This window comes from Rhinolophus sinicus, linkage group LG04, assembly GCF_036562045.2.
Source record: "Rhinolophus sinicus isolate RSC01 linkage group LG04, ASM3656204v1, whole genome shotgun sequence".
Taxonomy (NCBI): domain Eukaryota; kingdom Metazoa; phylum Chordata; class Mammalia; order Chiroptera; family Rhinolophidae; genus Rhinolophus; species Rhinolophus sinicus.
In genome coordinates this window covers 160,247,622-160,275,328 of record NC_133754.1, presented here as the reverse complement: position 1 = coordinate 160,275,328, position 27,707 = coordinate 160,247,622, and the positions used below count along the sequence as shown (strand labels likewise).

General features: G+C 48.6%; 1 protein-coding gene across 4 annotated transcripts in view; it reads left to right on the top strand.

Moving 5' to 3' along the window:
* Positions 1 to 990: 990 nt before the first annotated feature.
* Positions 991 to 27,707, top strand: part of TBC1D2 (TBC1 domain family member 2) — a 44,900-nt gene continuing 18,183 nt past the window's right edge. Inside the window, exons 1-6 of one of the 4 annotated variants that reach the window (XM_019729209.2) lie at positions 991 to 1,579; positions 4,956 to 5,097; positions 11,173 to 11,320; positions 15,651 to 15,784; positions 19,250 to 19,443; positions 25,367 to 25,762. In XM_019729209.2, the coding sequence (XP_019584768.2) occupies positions 1,205 to 1,579; positions 4,956 to 5,097; positions 11,173 to 11,320; positions 15,651 to 15,784; positions 19,250 to 19,443; positions 25,367 to 25,762 (1,389 nt within the window). In that variant the 5' untranslated portion in view covers positions 991 to 1,204. The remainder of the gene's footprint in view (positions 1,580 to 4,955; positions 5,098 to 11,172; positions 11,321 to 15,650; positions 15,785 to 19,249; positions 19,444 to 25,366; positions 25,763 to 27,707) is intronic. The other 3 variants (XM_019729208.2, XM_074330757.1, XM_019729210.2) reach the window with 3 other exon arrangements.

Below are 27,707 nucleotides of genomic sequence, written 5' to 3'. Positions count from 1 at the left end.
TTTTTTACCAAATATCAAGCTTTGGAAAAAGTGTTGTGGCCTGCTTTTTTAACCTAACATTTCCCATCTTATTCCATATCCTTCCGCAAACAGTACTTAATCAGTGACTTAACCAATTTCAGATTTTTGGACATTTATATTGCTTCCAATTTTTGGAAGTAATAAGTAATGCTGTGATGAACGTATTTGTAAGCTAAAAGGAGAGAAGAAGGGGCTAAGAAAGGGCTAGAGAACAGTGGAGCCCCTAAAGAGATGGACAGAAATGGGCTCCACAGCCCACAAGGAGGCACGTGGACAGGAGGAAAGGGCAGAAAGTTAAGGGCAAGAATAGAAGGAGGCAGGAAGTTGAACGAGTTAGGGCCTAGGTACAGTCGTTTGTTTACAACTTTACTGAGCCCCGCCCCGCCCCAGGCGTGGCACTGGGTTCCAGCACAGCAGCAGCTGGGCCTGAGCGACCTATATAACGCAACCGGCGACAGGAGTGGGAGCTGGGACAAAGGCGGGGGAGGTCACCGCGATCAGCTGCAAGTCACCGGGGCGCTAATCTAAAACAGCAGGGAAAAGGCGGGCAGGCCGAGCCCACGATCGCGGCGCTCCCAGAGCGGCGGCGGAAGTGGCGCCATCTAGCCTCTCTCAGCCAATGGCCGCGCGATGCGCCCTCCGACGGTGATTCGCGCAGCACCTAGGGAGAAAAGGCGACGGCCCGTTTGGCGTGAGAAGGAACTATCCTTCTATTTATTACGCGAATTACCAGGGCAGTATAGTCAATGACCAGCGTCTCTTCTAGCTTCTCTCCCGCCGGTTAACCTAGGTCAGAGACACCACGCCTTCCACCTGAAGCCCGTCTCAGACCGCCCACCTGCCCTCAGTAAAGATGGCTGACCGGCACGGAGGAAAAAACCGGAAGTAGGCTGGGTACGAAGAACCGCGGAGGGCGCGGCGGTGGGCGCGGCTTGGCTGCGGAGCGGGCAGTGGGCGTGGCTATCCGCCGCACTGGGTTTTCGGTCAATGAGGCGTACACACCGCGGCCAGGTACGACCCACTGTGGTCTCCTGGAGGCGGGTCACCACGAGCCCCCCCCTCCCCCCCGCGCACAGATCTCCATCTTTGCAGGTACCTTCTGAGTCTTCGAGATTTGTCTGTCCCAAGTGCACATTCCCAAGTGGGGCTGTGCACCTGCAGTCCCTCCGCGCTGAAAGCGGCGATGGCGGGCGCCCAGGAGAAACCTCCGGAGTTTAGCTCCTCTGCCCCCGGGCCCGAAGGACCTACCGGTTCGGCCAGGGGGTTCGAGGGGTTGCCTCCCGAGGAGTCAGAGGATTGCGCCCGGCCCCTAGAGACTGCCCCCAAGAAACTCTGTGGATACTTAAGTAAGTTTGGCGGCAAGGGACCCATCAGGGGCTGGAAATCCCGCTGGTTTTACTACGACGAGAAGAAATGTCACCTGTATTATTCGCGGACCGCGCAGGATGCGAATCCCTTGGACAGCATCGATGTCTCCAACGCGGTCTTTGACTGCAAGGCGGACGCCGAGGACGGAACTTTCGAAATCAAGACTCCCAGCCGCATTATTACCCTGAAGGTAAATGGAGCGGATTTTCCCTTTTCAGCCGGGATGAGTTCCCAGGGCGCGGCCGGGCGCGGGTGGGTGGTCACAGTAAATTTACTGGAGCAGTGATGACCGACCCTATTCACCCAGTGAAGCCTGGGTGCCCAGGGTATTGTGCTTTGCAAAGCGCAGTCATACCCATGTACTCATTGGAAGAGGAAAGGCAGGGATAATGGACCCATATAGTATGGATCAAGAACCTGAGTCATAAAGAGAGGAAATAACACCAGTCGCGCATCTAGAGAGTGGTGTAGCCCCGCACTTGGTCTGGTAGTTTTTGTACCTCTCAGTACTGTATGACAACTTTTACTTTTTTTTTCTCTCTTTACTTTTTTCCCAAACTTTTACTTTTGGGCGTGCCTGACAATGCAGTTACCTTATTAACTTTCTTACCTGGGGCTGAAAGATAGTCAAGATGTTAGCTTTGCAATCCTCTCCCAAGGCCTGGATTCTGAATTTTTCTTGATATTTTGGCCAACGGGAGTGAATGTGGAGCAGGGATTGGAGGTAAACATTTAGGTTTCACTGATCAACCTAGATGGTTCATTAGGCATGTCTGTACCTGCTTTCCCATCCGTAGATTTCGTTTAATCATCATACCTGAGAAAGCCTGAAACAGCGGAAAGGCCATGTACTTTAAAATCAGACAGGATTGGATTCAAATTCTAATTCACCTACTTACTACCTTTGTGACCCTGGGCAAGTTGCTTAACTTCTCAGCATCTAGGTAGTTTGTGAGATTTAAAACAAGATGTGCAAATGTGTGGCACATCACAGGAACCTACAAATTGTTGATGCCCATCACCTGGAATATATAGCCTTTTGGGTGCTCATAAATGTTTATTGAATGAACACATATGGTGATGGAACCAAAGTCAGAATGTTCATGCCAAAAGGAGGTACTCTAGAACTTAATTAGAAAGACAGATCTGGGTTAAGAGTTCTAGAATTCACACTCATCAGAGAAGAATGTGCCATAGACAGCCTTCCCCGCCCTGGCCCATCTTCCCACCCTTCCACCCCCACCTCTAGCCAATTCGGTATCCTCTGAGGCACCTGAATGCAGCCCACAGTTTCAGTTCCCCTTTACTGGCTGGTGAGCAGGGTAAGGGGGATCAGCTAAAATAATGGAAACCAGGAATTCCAGGCCAGGCAAGGCAGGCATTTCAGAGATCATGTGGTGTACGGGTCATGTGTCTCCTCCCACACGTTGAATGCTGTCTGTAGGTTCTCCAACATGTGTCTTTCACTATTTCATTGATCTGTGTGTGTGTGCCTGGTGCCTGGCTCTGTCAGGCACTGGGGTGTGGAGCCAAATCAGACCTGCCCCTGATGCTCAGTTTAAGGTCTGGTGAGAGAGACTGACAGGGAGACTGGCGTGCATAGTAGAATGTTCTATAGAGACACTATGAGAAGTCTGTACTGGAAAAGTATGGTGACAGGAGGTGTCAGTTCTACTGAGTAAGAGGGGCCATCCATAAAGGGCATCACAGATGAGGGGATAACACCTGAGTCTTGAAGAGGAAATCTGTTTCCTACAAGCAGACAAGAGAGAAGGGCATTTCAGACCAAGAGAGCCTCATGAGCAACATAGGAAAACATGCTACAGCCCAGAGTATCCAGACATATCCCAGGAGCCTGGGGTACAGAGGGGCCCGAAAGATGGAATGGGAGAGCAGAGGCCTAAGGGGGAGGGCAGGGCATTTGTAAATTATGCCAGGAAGCTTGGACTTTGTCCTGTGGGCTGTGGGAAATTGTCAAAGAGCTTTAAGCAAGGGAAGCATTGTGAGATTAGAATGTTTAGAAAGCTCAGTCTGGCTATTGGGTAGAGAACAAATTAGGAAAAGGCAAGGCTGGTGATCAGGGAGTCCATCAGGAGGAGGTCAGGAGAGAATGATGGCTGGGCTAGAGCCGTACCAGTGGAGAGGGAGACAGATGGGGTAGCGTGAGGACTGTGAGGGAGGAGAAATGGGGGGGGGGGGGTTCCTGTAACTGGCCGGCTGCCTGGTTGGGAGGAAACCCAGGATGAAACCATAGGACATCCAGGTGTTCATTCCCCTCAGTAGACCTTAAGTTCCAAGCGGTGGAGGCCATGTGTGTTGGCCCTCCACAGTATCTCCAGTGCCTACCACAGTACCTGCTATGTGTAGTGGATGCTCAGTATACACTGGCCAATGAATGAATAAAATGGGGTGTTTGGATATGGGCTGCAGCTTCTCAGCGCAAAGTCATCGTGAGGCCCTGGGAGGGGCTGAGGTCTCAGGGAACGTGTACAGAAAGAGAAGACTAGTTAGTGAGCATCAGTTGATCTCATGCGATGCCTCCATGACAGGCCGAAGGGCCTCTTTCATGGAGCCCCTGGCCTCATACACACCTCACCGGAGGGCCTCATGAGCTGCTATCCTCACGTGGCCTTGATTGTGAACAACTCTGTGAGGCTCACCATCCTCTCCCAGCGAGCTGCCCAGCTTCTGCACCCAACTGATCCCAGACCTTCACTACATAAGCCGTATCTCCTGGCCATAAATTATAACAAAACTCTGGTCAAGAAGTAGGAGACCCAGGTTCTGGGACCAGCTCTAATGCCATCTGCCTGGGTGACGTCAGACTCTTAGTTTCTCCATCTGTAGAAAGAACTGCCCTGCCTCCCTCCTGGAAGATCAGAGAATAGGTACTTGGTGACTTAACGGATATGACAATAGGTATTTGGACCATCCAGTGCTGGGAGACTAAAGACCAGCATCAGCCATGACCTGGTTGAGCGTGCCTGGAGGGTGCCACCCTGTTATTGTGGTGTAGTGTGGCTTTCAGGCCCCAGTCATATGTATGAGTTCAGTGCATTCCCCAAACAGGAGGGATTCTCCGCATTCCAGAGTCAGCTAAGACATTGAGATGTTGCACAGGGAGATAGTGATGGTACCAGAGCCCCACCAGGTCAGAATTCCAAAGCGCTTGCCCTCTCTCAGTACCTCCAAATTCCTTCACCAGTGAGCACGTTGTGAGCACCTACTGCTCTTAGGTGCTGTGCTGAGCGCTGTACTTTCCTTACTTCATTTCTTCCTCAAAACCAACCGCCCTATGAAATGAGTGTTGTCATCACCGTAGTACAGATGAGGAAACTGAGGCCCAGAAAGGTTAAGGAGCCTCTGAGTGGGAGACCAGAACCGGATTATTTTCTGTGGCCAAGAAGCATGTGTTGTTTCTGAGGTGGGCACTCATCCGCAGTGATGCCGTAGTTCTGTTTTCTGGGAAGGAGAGAGTTACAAGCCTTCCAGGACCGTCCCTCATCCCACACCCAGGGCCACCCTGCGGGCACAGGGCCTTGCCAACTAACCCTTGTGCTTCTCAGGCTGCCACCAAGCAAGTGATGCTGTACTGGCTGCAGCAGCTGCAGATGAAGCGCTGGGAGTTCCACAGCAGCCCGCCGGCGCCTGCCGCTGCCCTGGACGCTGCCCCGGCTGGGAGTGGGCCCGCCCTGCACCTCGAGCTAGGTACCAACAGGCTCGCCTCCTGCCCGCGCACCCAGGGCTCATGCTGACCAAGCCTTTGTCCTCTGTGGGAGTGAGTGGGAGGAGCCCTCTGCTGAAGGAGCAGAGAGCCAGAGATGTGACTCGAGACCTGTCAAGGTCACAGTATAGCATCGCGCAAGAATATGGCCACTCAGGCCAGCCTGCCCGGGCTCACGTCCTAATCTTGTGTGGTCTTAGGCAAGTTGCTTAACCTTTCTGAGCTTCAGTTTCCTTCCCTGTAAAATGACATCTATAAATTTACCTACCTCTTAGGGTTATGATGAGGATTCTGTGAATCCATACACCTTAAGTGGTTAGAACAATGCCCGCACTTAGTTAGAGCTCAATAAATGTCAGCTACTGTTTTGATGCCTATTATGGGAAGGTCTCAAGAAATGGAACTGTGAGAGTTGCTGTGAGGAAGGTTAATGAGAAAACGCAGTGATTGTCGCTGCTTCTTACACAAATGCTTTTGTGCTCTGAGTTGGATAGACCAGTGATTTGAACCCTGGTGTTCCCATAAGGCAGAAGTATCCTTTACCCTCACAAATGAAGTTTCTTGATCCCAAATCCGAGAACATCCCTGCATGGAGGAGTCCTGGAGAGCACACGCTCCCTCCTCCATGCCACAGCCAGGAGTGTGATTGGCCCCTGCAAGCGCAGAGAATGAGGTCCCAGCACAAGGCTGTTGCATGTCTATGATGCCTCATCCTCGATGAATAGGGAAACCAAATAAGTAAGGGCAGGTCTTGTGGCCAAGTGCCTCCTAGTACATATCTCACACTGAGCTCGAAGGGCAGCCTTGGCCCTTCTCCTCCCCCAGTTTCCCTTCCCTCAGTAAATCCCCCCATTTACCCAGTTGCTCCAGTAACCAGGAGCCACCCAGTCCCTTCCTAGATCTCAGTTAGCCAGTCCAGTCAGTCACCAGTGCTGGCCATGTCTCCCTTGGCCCCCCTGTCAGATCTGGACCCCCCTCACTGTAGTTACCTTGAGTCAAGCCTCCACTCTTAGCTGGAAAATCACAGCAGCTCCTCTCTGGTGTCCCCATGTCCCAGCCTTCTGCCGCCAGCCATCCTCCTCACCACAGCCAGTCAGCTTTATAAGATGAAAGCCTGAGCCCTACCTCCCTTCTGTGGCCACCCACACGTCCCAGCCCAGGTCCTCAGACATGTTCTTCCTGCCTCACCTCTGCCCGCTCCCCCAGTGTCTGCCTCTGGCTTTACACTTCTGCAGCGCTACAGGTGTGTCTGCTGTCTTCTCTGCCTGGTAAATTACTGCTTATTCTCCATGGCCAAGCTTTAGTGTCACCTCCGCCTCTTGCCAACTGCCTCTTGGAAGCCTTCTGGGCCTTTGCCCGGTCGACTCTGTGAGCCCCCAGCACGTTCAGACGATTCTTGAGGCCTGTCACATTGTGTTCTAATTATAGTGTCCTTGCCAGTCTCTGCGCGCTAGCCCTCAAGGGGTTGTGTCTTTGTCACCTGTGTCCCCAGTACCTGGTGCCCTGCCTAGCACATTGGATATTTGTTGAATGAATGTGGGAGTCAATACATTTAATTTTATAATTACATGAGGAAGGGGGTGTAAAGCCCTTAGCGTAATGCCAGGCACATAGTAAGTGTTCAAAACATGGCAGCTGTCTTAATGATACTGTCAGTATATGTGTACATGTACACTATTACTATTATAATAACGCTTCCTTTTTATTGTTACTAATAATCAGGAGTGTCTTTGGAGAACCTTCTGGGTGTTTGATGCTAATAAGGTCTTTCTTTGGGGAAGAGTTTGTTTTTGCTTCTGCATTTCTGCTCCACCCCCCACTCCCCACCTGCCAGAGAGCCAAACAACCCTGGCTGTGTGGAAAACTGCAGCCTGAGTTGACAGAATTGCCAAATCAACCTCCCTAGAAACAAAGAAAGTCTCCCTGACTTGAAATCGGAAGAGCCAGGTCATCAAAAGGTAGCTTGGGATTCCACAGGTTCTTCCACTGTGCTGAACCCTTTCCAAGTCCTTGAATTCCGTAGCTTTGGTTCCGCACACTCGGGGCCTCTTCTGGGCCAGCTCCGGCGGTGAGCATGGGGGCAGGTGAGTGGTGGCCATGATGGCCAGGGTGCCAGTCTCCCGAGGAGGACGCTGCACGTGACAGAGGAAGCAGGGAAGTGGGCTCTTCCTCGGAAGCCTTACTTAATCTGGCAGCAAGCCCTCACCCTCTCGAACCCAGGGCCCATGTGAAACCTTCCCACACCTACCCAGAAAGACATTTCTGGAATCTTGAGCAAGCTGGCAAAACCCAGATTGCCTGTCTAGAGCAGGCTGCCCCACCTTTCCGGTCTCCATCCTTCCTAAGAGGAAGCCGGGACCTACGGCCAGGGCAGTGAAAACCTACTGATTTACATCTGACTTTGAGTCACAGATGCTTTATTTAGTAAAAAGGGCCTCATGACTGCACTTGAGCATCTATAAGGCATGCTTTCTACAGCGTTTAAGCATTTACAACTTTGTTATATACTTTAGCTAAACATTGGTCTCCACAGAGCCAAGAAAGATCAAGGGGAAGCCGACCGATTGATAATTGCTAAAGTAGGACACATTTTACACAGCACTTTTATAAGTGTGTAGCATCATAAAAATATGCATGCCCTTTACTGACGCTGTTGGAACACTTCATGTGCATCATCTGTCTAATCCTCACAACAATCTTATGAGGTAGTTACTGTTATTCCCATTTTACAGAAGAGGAAGCTGAGGCCCAAGGAGGCCAAGGGACCTGTCCTAGGTCATACAGCGAGACAGTGTCAGTGCTGAAATTTGAACCCTCATCTGTAGACTCACGCCCCCCTCCTCATGCTGTCCAGAGCCCTCCAGGGAAGCAGTGACCTGTTAGCCCAAGCTCTTTTTGTTAGGTGATGACTTCTTCCTACCGGTGATGGGGCAGCCTCTCGGGCTCAGGCAGAAGGAGAATTACAAATAAATGGTGATGAAAATTCTTTGTGATGACCTCACTGAGGACATTTCTCCAGGCTGGGGAGGGGCCCAGAGGCCCCAGACCAGAGCCTTGGGTTAATTCTATTTCCTACAGGAAGTGCTAACTTGTCTCATGTGGATTAATCATTGTGTGCCTTCCTGGGCAACCCCTCCCTTCTTGGAACTGTCTGCTTGTCAGAAAGGATGTTGTAACTAGGCAAAGTGAGGGACTATGCTGAGTCCATGGCTCTGCTAGCAGCTGTGTGACCATGGCCACAAAACTCACCCTCTCTGAACTGCTGTTTCCTCGTTTGTGAAACCAACGAGTGGTGACTTTTTCCCCCAAGACTTAGTTCTTTGTGGTCTCCAGTAGGTCTAGAGCCACTAGTAGAAGTTAAAGGAAAACGGATATTGGCTGTTAGGGAAGTATTTGCCAAGACATTAAAATCTTAGACAAATTGTAATTTTTTTTATTTGTTCTGAATGAGGGAAAGTAAAGATGGTTAAAATATTGATAAAAAAGAAAATCGTAATTATTTTGGATCAGCTCAAAGTCAGGATTAAAGACTACTTTGAGGGGCAGCCAGTTGGCTCTGTTGGTTAGAGCACATTGCTCTTAACAACAAGGTTGCCAGTTCAATCCCCACATGGGCCACTGTGAGCTGTGCCCTCCACAACTAGATTGAAACAACTACTTGACTTGGAGCTGATGGGTCCTGGAAAAACACACTTAAATAAATAAAAGTTAAAAAAAAAAAAAGCATGCTTTGAAAGATGTTGAGTCCACAGTATGGGGCTTTATGGTTTTCTAAACATTTTCATGTACTTTAACTCTGAAGGAGACAGGGTAGAGAGTGTCCTTCCAATTTTAAAAATATAGAACCTGAGGCCAGAAGAGAGAAAGGGATCTCCATCCAGGTCACAGTGCCCTCCCAGCAGAAACATGGCTTGGCCTCAAGTCTTCCAACTCCAAGGCTATAGCGCTTTCTAGTTAGCTAGGTTCCTTCAGGCTCCTGCTGAAACCCCCAGGGGACTCTGCCTGCCCAGCCAAATGAGATCCCGTCCTCGGCACCCCCCTTCTGAGTCCCTCCGGGCATCCTTAGCTCTGTCTCTGGAACCCCTTGCTGCTGCCTGTACTTACACACATAGCAGGATCTTTCCCCACTCCTTCTGTAAGTCCAAACCATCCCCAGCCCTCCAGGCCCAGCTCCAGTGCCCTTCCTCCAGGAAGTCTTCCCTGACTTGAATTGGAAGGAGTCTGTCTCCACCTCCCAGAACTCCCCGCTCTTTGTCTGGCCTGCCCTTCAGCTTCCACCCACTTCTTGGGCTTCCTGAAATGTGCACTTCTTACCTGCTCCTGAAGCTGGGAGTTTCCTATGCCTTTGATTATCTCACATGCTGCAGCCCCTCTGCCCCCCCAGCCCCACAGACACCTGGAAACCTCAGGGTAGACGCCCAAACTGGTGAGAAAGTGAATTGAAGGGAGGAACTCAAAAGAATGACGGTATGGCTAAGTACTGGCCAGCCTGCCCGATCTGAAAGTGCCTTTTAGGAAGTAACAAGTGTATTACTTGCAAAGTTTATTTTCAAGGAGATTGAACAACTCCCCCTGACCGCCACCATTGTATTTAATGTTTTTGTATCCACACCCTTTTTACAGATGTAGTGCAAAAATAAATTTCCTGTACCCCTATATTTTTCACCCTCTCAGTAGAGGGCTCCAATTGAAAGGTGTCTACTGACTGCCCTGCAGGTCTCGGGCTGCCTAATAAGATCATACCATGCCATCCCCTAAGTGGCCTTTGATCTCTGACACTTTTTGTAACACTCAAAACTAACTGCTACATGTTTCACCTCCTCTCTCTCCTACCTCGAGTTGTATTTCCTTAGCCTTGAGACCTTCTTTAACATTACACATTTTGAAGCCCTCACTGTATAAGAATCATTATTTAAGCAGAACATTTGGGAAACAGAAAAGTAGAAGAAAATGTAACCGTAATCCTTTCACCCGGAGACAGCTAGTAGTGTCAACATGTTACAATTTCCCTTCTGCCTTTTATGTAAATGTGCTTCGGATCATAATATAAAAACGCCCTACTTTGCTTTTTGCTACTCAGTCTTGTGACCCTAATATTTCCCTGTATCATAATATCTCTTTGTTAACATCTACTTTTAATGAATATATATTATTTTTCTGTTTATAAAAGAAAGCCATGTTTACTGTAGAAAATTGAGGGGGGGAAAGCAGTAAACCATAATGAGAGTAGCCAGCTCACTTTTTTTTTTTACTCTCTTTTTTTTATTTATTTATTATTAAATTTATTGAGGTGACAATTGTTAGTAAAATTACATAGATTTCAGGTGTACAATTCTGTATTACATCATCTATAAATCCCATTGTGTGTTCACCACCCAGAGTCAGTTCTCCTTCCATCACCATATATTCGATCCCCCTTACCCTCATCTCCCTCCCCCCACCCCCAACCAGCTCACTTCTAATCCCATCATGCACTTGTGACCACTGTTGAGACTACGCAGTGTATTTCTTGGAGACTTTTCCTGTACAATTGAAATCATACGCTAACTCCAATTTTTTATCTGTCTTTTTACCGAATGTTATATCCCATGCATGCTCCCCATGACTTAAGCATTCTTCATTAGCATCATTTTAAATTGTTGAGTAAAATTCCATTGTCTGAAGTGATTTATTTAACCTTTCCCTAGCTCTTTCACGTTATTTCCAGTTCAAGGCTAAACAGTGCCAGGATGAACCTCTTTGTTTGCATTTCAGACAGCTTCTGTAGGTGGATTTTCAGATGTAGAAATAATGCAGTTCTGCATATTTTTAAGGGGTTTCCAGGAAGGCTATTCCAGCAAAAGGCATCATTTTACTGCTTGCAGAACGGTCAGTGAACCAACTGCTTCTTTGGCTGCTGTTAACCCACAAGGAAGGCTGCTCATGCAGCTCACCGCCTGCCGCCTGCTCCTAATGGGAGCTGAGCCCATAGCACCCACCTGTGTGGTCTTTCCAAGTGCAGTGACCTGGGTGGATGATTCCCCCCCCACCACCACCTTTTTGTTGTTGTTGTTCCCCAGAGCAAGAGGAAGCTGAGCTGGAGGAGTTCCTGAGCCCGGTGAAAACACCCACTGGACTCGTGGGCATGGCAGCTGCGTTGCAGCCAGCCCCTGCCATGCCCTTGGCCCTTCAGAATATTTCCCTCAAGCACCTGGGAACTGAAATACAGTAAGTGCCAGTGGGGCCGAGGCGCCCACCCAGCTGCAAGCAGCTGCTTCTTCAGAGTGCTGAAGCGATCTGATGCGATTTCCCTGCAGGGAGGTGGGCCTGCGGAGGGGCTAGGGGCTTTATTTTCAATTCATCACATCATTACTTTGAAATATCACATTCATTGTTCTGATTTTAAAAGTAGTGCACGTTCTTCATAGGAAATTAGGATTATCTAGAAAGGTATACATTTAAAATTACCCATAACCCTATCAACCAGACAAGCATTCTTAGCATTTGGCGTATCTCTCTCTTCCACACTGTATACACATATATGCATAATTGAGATCATAATGTAATGGGGTGATGGCTTCACAAATATCTACATATGTCAGTCGCATCAAAGTATTCACTTTTAACATGCAATTTATTGTACATCGATCATATATCAGCTACTTTTTTGTTTAGTAATGTATTATACGTACAATTTCCCATTGGCAGGACTTGTTTTAAATCATTTCTAAGAAGATAGCCATATGGCCTGGGCTTTGGAACCAAACTGTCTGGACTTATATCCTGGCTCCACCAGTCATGGGCTGTGCTGCCCTTGGCAAGTTGTTTGATTTCTCTGTGTTTCACTTAAATTGTTAGTGAGTGTAAAATACAACAGTGCTTGTCTTACAAAATTAGTGCAGGGGTTAGATGGGTGAATGCAGGCAAACTACTTTAGAACTGTGCATGGTCATGGGCAAGCACTTAATAAATATTACTTGGAGCTACTATTGTTGCTCTTACTGAAGGAATGGAAGCTTTTTGGAATTCAAACTATACTCAGTACTGATCCTGTTTGGTTGCTAGCTTTCTGTGTGGACTTCAGACAAAGTGGGACCTCTTAGGAAGCAGAATAGATTGTTTACTGGATTTGGATTAGAGACCCCTGGCTCTGTGTGACTCAGGCATAGCACTTCCCTCTGTCAGCTTCATTGTTTGAATTTGCTTGGGTAACTTGGAGGATAGTGATGGTGGACCCAGGACAGAAGCAGGTTTTAGGAGAAAGACTGTGAGTGTCTTTTAAGGGCCTTTGGGAGTAGAACTACCCACCAGGCATTTGGATGGAGGGGCCTAGAGCTCAGGAGAGAGACTTGGGGGATATGGGGCATGGTCAAGGCCCACAGTGAGTGGACAATGAGGGTGCCCTGTTGGGGATCTTTCTGTGGGAGGAGCTGGAGGGAACTGGGTGCATTGGGAGTGAGAGGTGGCCGGGGAAGTCCAGCCATCCAGCCAAGACACACTGGACTGGGTGGTTTTCCTAAGAGTAAGCCAGGTTCATGCCTGATAAAGGCCACAAACAGCAAAAGTGGAACAGAGAACAGGCAGAGACCAAGAAAGGAAGGAAGTTTCAGAGGATCAGTCAGTTACCTCCCTCCTGACATTTGCAATAACCCACAGAAAACGCAAGCCAACATTGTGAGTTCCCTGGGCTGCTGAGAGCCCCGGTAAGATCAGGGGTGCCCTTGTCTCCTGTACTCCCTTCCCCTGGCTGGTCTTGGAACGTGCAGTTGGGTCTGCTATGAGCCCATGTCATACTCTGGGGTAGGGAGGAAGGAGCTTCCAGAGCACTGTACTGGGTGCCTTATGCTCTCATTGAGTTGTCTGGACAACACTCTGAAGTGATGTCGTATCAGTGGAGTTCTCAAGCCATGGAGGCAGACCAGGTCTGAGGCTCAGCCCCACCACTTACCAGCTCTGTGGCTTTGGTTACTTACCCTTTCTGAACCTTCGTTCTCTGTGTCCAATGGCAATGATAATAGTACTTGCTTCATTGGCTGTTGTGAGGATTCAGTGCATTGAATGCATGTGTGTGAGGATTAAATGAGTTGAATTACTAGTGTTTAGCTTAGAGCCTGGCCCATGGAGGGCCCAGTCGTTGTTTGTTGTGAATAGGTTCATCATCCCCAGTGCACATGAGGAAACCCAGGCTCAGAGAGGATAAATGGCTCGCCCAAGGTTTTCCTTCCAGAATAAGTCTTTATGACTACTACCCTCATGCTGACCAGGCCTTTCAGACCTGGAGCTAAACCTACACAGAAATGATCTATGAACTACTCCAAGCCAAGTCAATACATTTATGAAATGGAGATGCCTCTTTCAAGCAAAATAGTTTGGCTGGGTAGTGGCCACCTGAGCTGTGCTCATAGTTAGTGAGCTCCCCACCCCCAGGGGAGGTGTGGGCTGACGCTTAGAAAGCCCTTTATGGCCCTGAAGTTGGGGTGTCTATACCCTCCCACATCCCAGGGATGACTGCTTGTAAGCCCCTGGAAATGCTGGGAAGGCAGCAGCTCCTGCACCAGGGGAAGTGTGGGCAGCAGTGATGGTCATCCCAGCTACCAGTTCCCTTTGGCTGCAGGGATGTGTCCCCGGGTCCTCTCCAAGTCATGTGGCTTGTGGTTTGGAGATACACGCAATGGGTCTCAGCACAGGCCCCAACACAAAGTACATTCAGTAAATAGTACCCCTCATTATGGTTTTTAATATGACCACCACCCTTTTATTTTTGGGAAGGGAACGTAAGAACTAGGAAGGGTAAGTGACTAGTCCAAGGAATCGGGGCTCCTTATAATAAGACCTTATACAGAGAAAAAGGAATCAGAGACCAAATTTCAAGGTCAAGTATTGGGAGTGCTGAGTTCTAATTTCTTCTCTGTTCTTAATTTAACTGATTAATTTTTCCCTCCATCAGTCAGCCTATTTTGGACCCAACTATACCAAAAGACGAGATTTTCTTTTAAAGAGAAGTTTTAGATCAAATGATGGTTCTTTGTAAATAAACATCAACAAAATGGACAAAGCTTTAGCTAGACAGACCAAGAAAAGACATAAGCCTCAATTACTAAAGTCGAGAACAAAAGAGGGGACATACTCCCAATCTTAAATAAATAATAAGGATTATAAGGGAATACTGTGAACAATTATATGCCAACAGATCAGATAATTTAGATGAAACAGACAAATTCCTAGAAAGACTCAAATTACTGAAACTGATTCAAAAAATAAAGAATCTGAATAGACCATAACATGTAAAAAAGATTGAATTAGTAACAAAAAAAACTACACACACACACACAGAAAACCAACCTAGAAACAGATAACTTCACTGGTGAATTCTACCAAACATTTAAAGAAAAATTAATACCAATTCTTTACAGACTCTTCCCCCAGCCCTCAAAAAAAGGGAAGGAATACTTCCAAATGCATTGTATTAGGCAACTAATACCCTGATACCAAAACCAAACAAAGCGGTTACAAAAATTTGTTTGAACATCCAGAGCCTTCACCTAGAATTTCCTTGTGTTAATTTTGCCAGCAAGCATGTTTTGCGAACTCACCTCTTCACAGAGGGTAAGGGTTTTCGGGAGTCCCAGCTTTATGCAAAATTTCAGTTTCAACTCTGTACTTTGCATGAGTCCGAAACCTTATTTTCTTCCCTCCCTTGCAACCAAGGCCCTAGGTTTCTGGGATCAACAGCTGACCTTGATCACACACACACACACACACACACACACACACAAATTGTAACTACCATGTTTCCCCCAAAATAAGATCTAACCAGACAATCTATTGGAGCAAAAATTAATATAAGACCCAATCGTATTTTACTATCATATGAGACCAGGTATAATATAATGCAATGTAATGTAATATAATATAATATAATACCAAGTCTTATATTAATTTTTGCTCCAAAAGACGCATTAGAGCTGATAGTCTGGCTAGGTCTTATTTTCCGGGAAACACAGTATGTGTGGTGACATACGTCAACTAGACTTACTGTGGTGATCATTTCACAATGTATATGAATAGATGTGTTATGTACCTGAAACGAATATAATGATTTTTGAGCCAGGTAATTTTTTACAAGACCAGAAAAAGTTTTCAGGAAAGTTAGTTTGCCAAGTCTATTCACCATTCATTCAACGTATACATAGTAAGGGCCCTCTATATTTCAGACGCTGTTCTAGGCATTCAAAGTACTTCAGTAAACAAACCAGACAAACATCCCTGCCCTCAAGGAGCTTATACTCCAGCAGCAGGATTGGGGGCAGGGGAGTAAGGCTTATATGGTTTATAAGAAACGCTGTGTGTGGAAAGTGATATGTCTGACGAAAAGGAGAAGAGTGAAGGGGATCACAGGTCCTGGGGGCATGTGTCGTGCCAGGTGCCTGGAGTCCGGCAGACTGATCAGGGTGTGACTGGGGCTAGGGATGCAGCCTGGCTCTAGCAGTGGCAGCGGGGTGGGCAGAGGGGCAGAATGGCAGGGCTGGCAGCCTCATGCTCTTCTGTTTTCCTTCAGAAACACAATGTACAACATCCGGGGCAACAGGCAGCCCCAAGGAACAGGCCACGGACCTCCAAAGGCAGATTCTCCACTGAGTGGGGAGCCTCAGAGGGAGGAACAGCCCTCGCCCCCTGAGCCCAGCGCCCCAGGTGAGCCTCTGCCCAGGTCTCAGCTGCCTTCAGAGACTGACTGAGCGCCCTCCTCCTCCCCGCAGAAAACCAGCACTGGCGCTTTTGTGTGTCACTGACGAAACTCCCCAGGTCACTCCTTCTGGGTTTCTATGGGTCTAGTAGCAACGATTCTTTTTTATTATTGTTATTGTAGTAAAATATATATAACACGAATTTTACCCTTTTAACCAATTTTAGGTGTACAGTTCAGTGGCATTAAGTACATTCACATCCTTCTGCAACCATCACCACCATCCGTCTCCAGGACTCTTTTCATCTTCCCAAACTGAAACTCTTAGCAATGATTCTGGAAGTGATAAAAGAAAATCTTTTAGAAACTCACTTTCTTTTTTTTTCACTTTATAAGGAAATGATATAAAAATGCCTTCTGGGGTGATTAAAATCAGATCTGCCTGAAGAAGCAAGGCAGGTGACCTTTAGGCAGCATCTTAGCCGTGACACAGCACTTTATTATTTCTTTCATGTGAGTGACCCACACATTGGCGGGCTTTTGGCTTCCTTGAAATTGGCATTGGCACCCTTAGAATGTATTTTAACGTAGAAACAGTTGGGAGAAAGCTGGCTAAGGCAGCACTGTGGAGTTTTCTTAGGGCAGAGAGGACCCCTGGGCAGCGTAGAAGTGACTGGAAAAAGCGTCCCTTTGTAGCAGTGCTTAGTGGGGCCCCGCAGGGCAGAACGAGCAGTCCAAGAGAAGATCAGTGCTGTGTCGAATCAATAGTAATAATGAAACGAGCACTTACACCGGGGCCGCCAAAAAAATGTATGCACATCTTACGCGATGTTAACACTTGGGTCAGCGTTGCTCACGCAGCAGTTCACTGCAATCAGAAGTGTCTGGACGCTGATGGCAACCACTTTGAGCACCTCTTGTGATTGCAGACGTCAAACGTGACTTGTATTCATCTTTTGAGTATTACGATTTTAATACAGATTTTTCCTTTCTTACAATGTGTATACATTTCTTTGGCACCCTCTGTATGTAGCAGTTAACTTTGTGCCAGGGCTACTCTAAGCACTTTTTTTGGGGGGTGGGGGAAGAGCGGGAATAACCGTTTCATTAGGATATAGCGCACATACCATACAATTCACCCGTTTGAACTCTACAGTTCAGTGGCTGTGAGTACATTCACAGAGCTGTGCAACCATCACCATAGTCAGTTATAGAACATTTTTATTACCCCAAAAGAAACCCTACATAACCTCAGCCATCAGTCCCAATTTCCACTTCCCTTTAGCTCTAGGCTGCGACTATTCTACTTTCTGTCCCTGTAGATTTGCCTATTCTGTGTAGTTCATATAAATGGAATTATACTACACATGGTCCTTTGTAACTAGATCTTTCACTTAGCAGAACCTTTTCAAGTTTCATCCTTGTGCACTAAGCACTTTACCTGCGTTAACCTGTTTAATCCTTCTAACAACGTGAGCAAGCGGTAGAGACTGTTGTTATTCTGGATTTAATAAACGAGAGAACCAAGGACAGAAAAGTGGAGTGGCTCGCTCACAGCCACACAGTGAGTGACAGCACTGGGATTCAGGCCCATACTGCTACCTGAAGCCTCATTTTCTAAATCAATGATTTTTAAAACTGCATCTTTATTGCCACAAGACTTTGATGCCATAAACGAAATCTAATATACAAAAGCTGAGTTGAGTCAGGGGTGGGAGTCTGGGCTCCCCTTGGTACCCCCTTCCCCCACCCTCTGTCCTCACAGTCAGCCGTTGAGGCACTCCCTCGAAATCCTAGGGCACTGATTGAAAACAGCTGTCCCAGGCCTGGTTTTCTCCAGCTGTCAGATGGGCACAGTGATCCCTACCCTGCCTGCCCGCAGGGTTGGGGGATGGCAGTGTTATCCGAGGGCAGCAGGGCTGCAGAGAGCCTCCTGCTCTCCTAGACCCTGTGGCAGAAAGGAGAAAGAGCCATTGTATTCCTCTGTGGGCTGTTTTGTTCTCCGAGCAACCCGATTTCTTTTAAATCTGTAACAAGACCATACTGGTCTTTCACCCAACAATGCCAAGGAGTTTCTGGTTCCTGTCACCCACTAGAGCAGTTCTTTCATCTGTTCAAGACGGTTTTGGCTGGCCCTCGGCCTGGTCCCAAGAAGACAGATGCTAAGTCCTTTGGCTCGTCCTCCAAGCCCTGCCTGTCCCCTCCCCTGAGATCACACACACATCCTTATTTTTAACACCTGAGTCCCAGAAAGCTTGGGGATAGCTTATTAAAGTACATATCTGGAAAAAAGTAAATGAGTAAATTTGGGTTAAGAAATCTAATAAGATCGGCAGAGTAGCTAAGGGTAGGCAGCAGATGTGGCTCTGAGCTTGTCACAGCCAAGGCAAAGAGGGAAATGCAAATGGTTAGATTATATCCTGTGTCCATAAGACCGAACACATATTTTCCTGAAAGAAGCAAAGCTTTGTCTGGCACTGAGGGCTGAGGAGAATTTCTCCTGCCAGGCCTCACAACAGACATGATGTGTATGTATCGTGTAAATAAGATTCTCAAGGTCCTTTGATCATATGTTATCAAGCCATTAAATGTCCCTGGATGCAGGCTGATGGCAGAGCCCTAAAGTAAAGGATGGGGGCAGGGCAGGAAAAGGTGGCCTGGGTGAGTGACTCTGGCATTTGATTTGATTTAAGAATAAAATTTAGCACTGGTGTGCAATTTTCTGTAAAGAGCAAGACAGTAAATATCTGAGGCGTTGCAAGGTCATATGGTCTCTGTTGCATGTACTCAATTGTGCCCTTATGGAGTGAAAGCAACACACACAGTGCACACATGAATGGGCGTGACTGTGTCCCAGTAAAACTTTATTTACAAAAGCAGGCTGCAAGCTGGATTTGACTTTTGGGCCTTTGCTGTAGAGGAAATAAAAGGACCATGAAGCTTTGAAATAAGTCTCCTAACTTAGCTTATAATAAGAATCAAATAAGAGTTTGTGTTACTTTATGGCAAGAATGCAGAGTATAGCTATTCCATGCTCCTATCGACAGACAGATCTGTGTACTTTGAAAATGGCTTAGAGGGTAGAAGTGGAATCCTAAAATAAGATACAAGACATCCTGTCAGGGCTTGGCCTGAGGGGATGGCCACCCAGCAGGCCAGCGGGTAGTATGAGGTAGCCCATGCAGGCTGGGATCTTAGACTAGGAGACGGGCACAGTTTAGACGATGGGCTGCATGATCTGGCCGGCACAGCAGAATGTTTATTTAGTCCAGTGGTTCTCTAAGTATGATCCCTGCACAAACTGCATCATCATCACATAGGAACAAGCCCCGCCCCACGACTATTGAATGAAGAGCTCTGGGAATAGGGTCCCGCAATCTGCTTTTTACCGAGCCCTCCAAGTGCTATAGCAAGTTCAAGTTTGAGGATTGCTGAGGCCCCTGACCATAACCTGTGTTTCTCCTTTTGAGCAGGAAAAGATCCGGCAGATTCTCCAAAGCCTACAGCCAAGTCCTTTCTGACCACCAATCTTATTCAGAAAGTCAAGTGCCAGAACACCTTCCCGCTTTTTGCTGAAGGACTCTCGCGAAACCGAACTGCCCAGGAGAAAGCTTTGGCCTTAGAGCAGGAGGTTCTGGTGCTCACCAAGGAGTTAAAGTCTCAGAAGGTAAGCTCTGGCCCAGGAGAGGCCCCAGGCCCCAGGAGACCCCTCAAAGGCCAGTCTGTGGTCCTTAACAGACAAACTGCGGATGGTGGGAAATGCTGTGCTGTTGATTACTGAGAGACACGCTGTCACTCACACTGTTGACAGAAAGCCACCATTACAGGGTCTCTGGAGACCTACTTACTGTACTATTGATTACTCAGGGACATGCTGTCACCCAAGCTGGGTGACAGAAAGCCGCCATGGCAGGGTCTCTGGAGACTTACTTTAAAAATTGTCTCTTAGATTGCTCCTGGAGGACTACACACGTCTGACCCCACACCCAAAGAGGGACAGTATTTGGAGGAGGGTCATCTGAGTGTAGGGTCCTGGGAGGGGCCACTGAATAACTGGGGCATCCTTTATCTCTGAAGAATTGTCACAGAACAGAGAGAGCAGGCAGATCTGTGGCCCTGCGGCTGTGCCAGGCCCAACTGGACAGAGACAGGGAGGAAGGCTTAACAGAGAGAAGTTAATTACAGCAGTTAAAAAAAAGAAAGAGCTGCGTGGTCACTGTAGAAAGCAGATCACACACATACAAGACATGACAATCATTAAAATCCTACAACCCAGACAGGAAATGTGTTCGCGTCCGGGGCAACCTCATGAAGCAGTGAGGGTAGGGTCACATGGCAGGGAAGCCAGGGTGCTGCAGCTCTGGGTGGCTGGCCCTCTTTAGTACTGTAAGAGCCATTAACTTAGCACAGCTATTACGAAAAATCCCGAGGGCGGTGCTTGGCGCATCCAGGGGTGGCCCCACGGAAGGCCCAGGATCCTTTTCCTCCGACAGACAGGAAGACCTAAGCTTTCGTGTTTGGGTTTGGGCTGCCGAGTCTCTGCTTTGTTTTCTGGCTCTTGCTCCTGGGGAGCTCAGGGATGTACTCTATTTTCTTCTGAATAGTCTCCCCCTTCTACATTTCTTCTTTTCTGCTCAGTTTTTGGAGAAGACAGTTCAGAAAAATGCTCTCCCTCCCTATAATATTTTTGTCACTTCACTCCTCTGCCTGTCTTGCTCCCAAGCAGATATGTGGGGAAACACCAGAGACTTCGTTCCTGGCAGGTCAGGAGTTACATTTAAAGAAGCAGCAGGTATTTAGAGTTGTCTAAGGAGGAAGCTCATTTGTTTACATGTGCTCAGTTCATTGGTTTATTCACCATGTCTTTATTGAGGGCCTACTATGTGCGTGCAGTAATCTAGGTGCCCAGGCTCTTATATTTCATGGCAGAGAGGCATTGAGCAAATCAACACCCAAATATACTATGATGCCATGTGAAGTCCCCTCTGATGCCACTTAGTAGCCCAGCTGTCTCTTTTCCTCCCCAAATCTTCATGTTCCTGGCATGAGGCTGCTGGACGCTCCTTAGAGCTGAGAGGGACATGAAGGTAAATTATAGCCGCTGCCTGATGCCCGGAGCAGTACAGCTACGTCCCAAACCCGAACCTGGACAGGAAAAGAAATCCAGAATGTAAACACTGCCTCTCCTTTCACCATAGCTTCCCCTTGTTTCTAGGAAATATGGCAGCCTCCCTTGACTTGGCCTTTCCTTCTAAAGCATTATAAATTGTCAAGTGAAGTAGAGGCCCCAGGAGACCGAGATTTCGTTTAGGTTTGCCCCATCAGCTCTGCAGCCCTGGAGCACGCACCGTTCTTCAGTCAATGAAGGCGAGGTCTTGGAGATTTGTGAGGGCCACCCAGGCGGTTGACCCTCCCCTGTACTCAGAGTGAAAATGTCAGGAGGAAGTTGTTCAAGCTTTAAAGAATCTGGACTTTCTTACTAGTTCACCTTCCAGCAAACCTTAACCCTGCTCTAGAACAGATAGTCGGGAGAACAAGTCTTGTGGTTTAGCTTTTGATTCTCAATATGAGTGGATTTGCATGCTCTCTGACCCATCTCACAAATGCACTTCGATCTTGTGGGTAACTCAGAGAACAGGTCTTTAAATAAAATGGTGCAGGCCCCAACTCTGGCCCTGAGCAAGTTTCTTAACCTCTCTAAGCCTCAGTTTCCTCCTCTTTAGATGGCATTACAACCATGTTTCCTGGAGAGAACTGTGACCAGATTCGTAAATCCAAGTGCCCTGTCCCCAGCAGCTGCCCAAAGATACAGGCTCTGGTTATTTTTGGCTATTACTAGCATCCCTTGCCCTCCTTGTTGAGTCTTTCTTGCCTTAGAAGGAATGACCCACCCCCTGAGGGTCTCCGAGGAGAACCCTCCTCAGGCATTCTGGGAAACAGACATGAGCCCATAAGGGCCTCCAGGAAATGTGCTTGGGGGGCATAGCAGTGATGGGCGGAGGTCAGGTCTTCATTCCACATTAGGAAGGGGGAGCTTCCGCCCTGCCAACTCTGGGGTCTTGCCTCCAACCCAGATACCAAAACCAAAGAGGGGAAGGAGAAAAGGAGACCAACTCTTGGCCCAGAGGTAGGACAGAGGAGGCCGGCACAACTTTGGGATGCCCAGCAGTGCCCTGGGCACTCAGAAATGCTGGTAGGAGAGCAACATTCCATCTGACACTCCAAGTCCAAGTCCTTAACTAGGGAAACAGCCCCCTGGACTTACCTGGGCCCACATCTGCAAGATGCCCTTCCATGTCTCTTCAGTGGGAAAGCACCATTTTTCTGCCTGAGGCCACAGGAGGACGTGGGACCTGGGGGTCTTGCCCTGGCTCAGACAGCCAGGTAGCCATTGCCAGCAGCTTTAGTGCTCCTTTAAGAATTTGTATCTCAAACTCTCTTGGATGCTATAGAGGGCCCTGGTCTTTTTCTCCAGGTTTAGGACTCTGGTCACAGCCCAGCTGCCTCCCTGATCTCACAGTGCAGCCCAGAACTGCTCTTCAGAAAAAATGGAACATGCTCTCTGTGCCTCTCTGGTGTCACATTAAACCACAAGGTGACTCCCATACCCATTAAATCATTATCCATCCCAGGGCCCCATAGAGATGGCTCCACAAGAGATTTGGACTCCAGGAGATGGTCCCAGCTGGCTGCTTGGCAAGGTGACTCAGGCTCTCCTAGTTGACAGAACTGCACCCTGCCTGAAGGCCGTCTGCCCCAGCAGATGGAAGGCTGTTGTTTGTGGTGATGTTCACCATCTGTCGGCTGCTGGGAATGAGGAACCCTGCAGGACCCTGCCCGGCACCCTCTGGAACCAATGTCGCTAGCTCAGGATTACTTACTGAGGACATGTAATTTGTTTAGGAAACTCAGTGGGGGCAAACTACAGCCTCTTACTTCCCTACAACTCCAGCTGGACACCTCAGCATGCACATGCACAGGCCACATCTTACCTGTTTATATCATTAGACGCTTGGGTTGTTTCCATCTCTTGAGTGTCATGAATAATGCTATGAACGTTAGATGTTTCTATTTTTGAAAAAATTAAAAGAAGCGTTTCAGTGCAGAGTTCATTAACTAGGCATCGTGGAGAAGTGAGAAGTGAGGGATCCTGCATCAGGAGTTGGGAGCGCTCTATTATGGCGTGTTTCCCACCCCTGGGGATGCACAGGTCCCTTTCGTCCTCTCCCTTCGCCTATGTTGGGCTTCAGTCTCCCCATGTGACTCGGCCAGGTGGTTTACCAGGGCCTTCCATCCTCCAGGTTTTCTGAATCCATGATCCATTACCATTCCTCATCTTCCGTTTCCTACTCTGACTCCATCCCTCTCCCCCATTTCTCTCTCCCTGTCTTCTGGTGGCAGGATTCTGGGGTGGGAAGAGAGCCTCCTGGACCCGTGTCTTGGTCTTGGATTTGGAAAGCCAGGCGTGGGAAGGGGGAGACAGCTGGATGTAATGTAATGGGCTTCCTAGATGACTCTCCAAAAGTTGGGGGAAAGATACCCGTCTGATTCAGAGCCTCAGGCAAGTCTGAACAAGCCTGAGCCTCGGGCAAGTTATTTCACCAGGCCGTTACCAAGGTGATCTCCAAATCTCAGTTGAACCAGAAAACGGCCTGGCTTCTCAGTTATCCTGGAGCCACAGGAATGTTAATCTCTCAGTAGGGCCATGGGAGGTGATTTCTTCATTCCAGACATTCCGGTTTGGTTTGCAACCATTTCCCTCCCTTCCTTCCACACCCAAGGACTCCCAAACTCCTCACCTGCTCTTTCGTTCCTGTGGGGCTTTCTTTCTGTCAGCTCAGCTGTCTGGAAAGCCCTCCCAAGCCTCATCTGCCACTTGCCATTTGGTCATCTCTGGTCCTCCTCATTCTCCACGAATCGGTTTAAACTGCTCTGCCTTGCTATAGAAGGTACTGGTCTTCTCCCACCTCCACCCCAGGCACAAGTCATTGCTCTCTGCTCTGGGCCCCTGCAAACACTCCTGCTTCCCTCTGTCGCAATAAATCGCTCCATTACAGTGGTTCACCTTCGCTCCCACCAGCCTTTGTGCTTTTTGAAGGTGGGAAATGACCGGACCTGTCTAGGTCCTAGAAGCTTCATGTGTGCTTGGTAAAGGATGGATGGATGGAGGAGACAACTAGAGATGGACAGTCAGTAGTACCAAGGCTTCAGAAGATGCATGCCCAAATGGCCTTCTCATTAACTTCTCATGTAAGGTCATTTTGGGTAGTTCTCCAAAATAGGATTGTTCTTAGCAAATAACCCTACCCAGCTGATCCACTTATTTAAATACTCTGGCATAGATACAGTTAATATGTCTCCCAGAAAGCGTGCTTTTTCAGATAAGGCTGGCATAGAGCTCAGAAGTGGCCTAAAGGCCCTACCTACCAAGTCTGAGGTTCATACGGGACTAGCGCTGGGCTACCTGGCTTCTGATATTCTGATTCTGGCCATAAATGAATCCACACTCTGACTTTGGGGCAAGACAGGTCCTGCAGAGATTGGAGGTCGGGAAGGTATGGGGAGCCAAGCAGACCTTGAGTTTCCATGTGAATCAAGTGTCCCGCCAAGGAGTAAATTGAGTTCTCTTGCTCTCTAGCACTTGCTTGCACCAGCCTTGCAGGCATTGCTTGGTGGGCTGAGGGGGCGGGGTGCAAACGGATTGGATGAGACTGTGTGTGGCTTAGCATGAGGATTGCCAGTGCGTTTCCTGTCTAATGCCGCCTCAGCTCAATTGATAGTGAATGCCTGGGTGCTGGTTTCAAGACGGCAGCAGGCTCTCCCACTCAACCAGGCTTAGCAGGAAGGAGCGTTGAGGTTAATTAGTAACGCCTGCCACAGAAGTAAGAGGGTAGAGCAGTGCTGTGCATCACGTCACTGCCACCCCTGCTTTCATTACTGACCAACTACAGGCTTTGGAGTCGGGATGATTGCGGATTAAATTCCACTCCGCTGAGCCTCAGTTTATTCATCTCTGAAATGGACATGCATTAGTCAGGTACAAGCTCAGCTGCTGTAACAAAAAAGCCTCAAAGTACTATGGCCTAAAACAGTTCAGAAGTTTATTTCTCTATCACATTCTCATGGAAGAATACAGAGGTAAGTGAGTGGTTCTGAGCTGGTGGGACAACTCTGCCACCCTCAACACATCATTTCTGCCTGTGAGCCCAAGTTGGCTGCTCTAGTTCTTGCCTTTTCCCAGCCGGAAGGAAGGGGATCTGGACCAGTCGAGCATGTAGATAATGGTTTCAAAGGTATGACCTGGAAGCTGCCCACATCATTTCTGTGTCTTGTGTAGGCAGAAGGTTCACTTGGCCACACCCAGCTGTAAGCTTGGCTGGGAAATGTAGTCTTTAGCTGGGGAACCATGTGTCCATCTAAAACACTCTTGAACAGAAAATGAGAAAGTGGGTGCTGAGGTGACACGACTCAGGGTGATGCTGGCCCCCTCTCAGGGCTGTGAGCAGAGCTGGTGCGAGCATGTGCCTCGCCTCTGGCCTCACCTCACAGGCCTTCCCCGAGTTCACAAGGCGCTTCCCTGTCCCACCCAGGAGCTGGTGAGGATCCTGCACAAGGCGCTGGAGGCTGCCCAGCAGGAAAAGAGGGCATCCTGTGCGTACCTGGCAGCGGCCGAGGACAAAGACCGGCTGGAGCTGGTGCGGCACAAAGTGCGGCAGATCACGGCGCTGGGCAGGCGGGTGGAGGCCCTGGAGCAGGAGCGGGAGAGCCTGGCGCAGGCAGCGAGCCTGCGGGAGCAGCAGGTGCAGGAGCTGCAGCAGCACGTGCAGCTGCTCATGGACAAGAACCAGGCCAAACAGCAGGTCATCTGTGTGCTGTCGGAGAAGGTTACCCAGGACTTCATGCAGCCCCCTCAGCAGCCCCCCGGGCCCCCAGGTGCTGCTGACAGGGACTTCCTGAGCCACCAGGAGAAGATGGAGCACCTAAAGGTACGGGACCCTTGGGGAGGGCACTGCTCTCGACCCGAAAGGTTTTCTAGATAAAGCTGGGGTAACCCTCAATGCTGAAATGTTCGTATTTGAAATGGATGTTGGTGGAAATATTGCTACACACTTCCTCACTTTCTTAACCAGAGGGCCCAATGCAATTTGACTTTTCATGATAGCTAAGGCTGGTATCCAAAGAGAAGTTATCTCTGGATTATCAAATTGGAGATGAAAGAACCCAAGGTGGGGTCAGACTACTGGACATATAGCTAGGTCCGTGGCCTGGCCTGATCAGGCTCCTTTAGTGTCACATGGATGCCCCTGGGAGTCCCCATGGTTCCAAGGCAGCCCAGCCCAGCAGTCCTGCACATGTACGGGTAACCTGTGGCTGGCTGTGACTTGCTCATAGTGATGGCAATAATTACTACTATGTATAGACTGTTTACCATGTGGCACGCACTGTTCTAGGTGTTTTACGGGCATCATTCCATTTCGTCCTCGCACCAGCCCTGTGAGGCAATCACTTATGTGCTCCCCACTTTACAGATGGCGATGCTGAAGCTGAGAAAAATGAAGTTACTTGTCCAGGGCCGTGTGCTGAGGAAGTGGGGGGACTGGAATTGGGTCGGAGCTCCCATCTCTGAGTAGTCTGTCTGCTCTGCTAACTTCTAGCTTCTTTGTCTCTTATAGCGATTGCTACCATCCCTGCCTCCCCCTCGCCCAGGCTTGTGGCTCTGACTTGGGAAAGGCTGCCCTACCCCCCAGGTACCAATGGCAGCCCAGGGACAGGAGCTTTATTTTAGGTGTGATGCCTGCCACTAGAATGTCCTCTGTGGAAGGTGGAGACTGGAGCTGCCAGACCCCCAAGAGGCCTGAGACGGGATGGGCACTCATAGATAGTCCCACTGTTGTCCCTGAAGGCAGCCATACAGCCAGGGCTAGTCCTGCCCAAGCCCTGCCACTCGCGTCCACACATGTATACATATGTATAACCATGGGAACTCCGGTGCTCCTGTACCAAAGAACTGCTATTGGAGGAGGGGGAGGAGGAAGAAGAAAAAAGAAATCCAGCAGCTTTTGAGAGACCAACGGGCAGTGTGGTACACTGGCCACTGGCCACGCTCTGAAGTCAGGCAGACCTGTGTTTGGATCCAGGCTCTGCCTCTTTTTAGCTGTATTGCCTCAGACAAGCTATCTCACCTTATATAAAACGGCCTAACCATTCCTGTTCACAGTCATTAGGGAGATTAAGGAAGATAACGTGAAAGCCAGGTTCCCTTCCCCTTCCTTCAGCATGAAAAACCACATAACCAGTCTCAGCCTTTTCCCTTAAAATCCGAGATTTGAGTTCGAAATGCAAACAAAGTCCTTTGAAATGCAGGTGTAGCTGGGTCGTGTGAAAGCTCTCAGTCCTTCACACACACTGACAATGGCTTCCAGCAGATCGCTTTCCTGCCCTGCTCTGCCTGGCTGTGTCTTCTCCCTGTGCCTGTCCTGCTGGAATCCACTGTCGGGGGTCAGAGAATCAGACTGGCCGGGGGCCTCCAGACTGCCCCAGAAAGCTGACTGGAAGCCTGGACTCACCTAGGGGACTAAGAGTGCGCCTGAATTTGCATGTGCAGGAATTTACCAGTGAGCCCAGATATGAGGAGACTGGTTATGATTCATATCAACCAAATTTACATTTGCAGCTGATCCTCAGCGGCCAGGTGTTTTGTGCTAGAAAGAGTTGCATGTACTAGGGTTCCTTATTTGTTAGCCTTAGGTGTCTGATCTAGAAAAAAATAGAAGACCCGTCAAAAATCCATTGTCCAAGTTTGGGACAGAGTATGTTCACGTTTCCCGCTTGCCCTGTGATTGAGAACACCCAACTTAAGGAAATGCCCCCTCGTTGTTGAAGCTGTCAGTCTGAGAGTGCAGTCATCGACCGTGACCGTCTGAGCTGGGA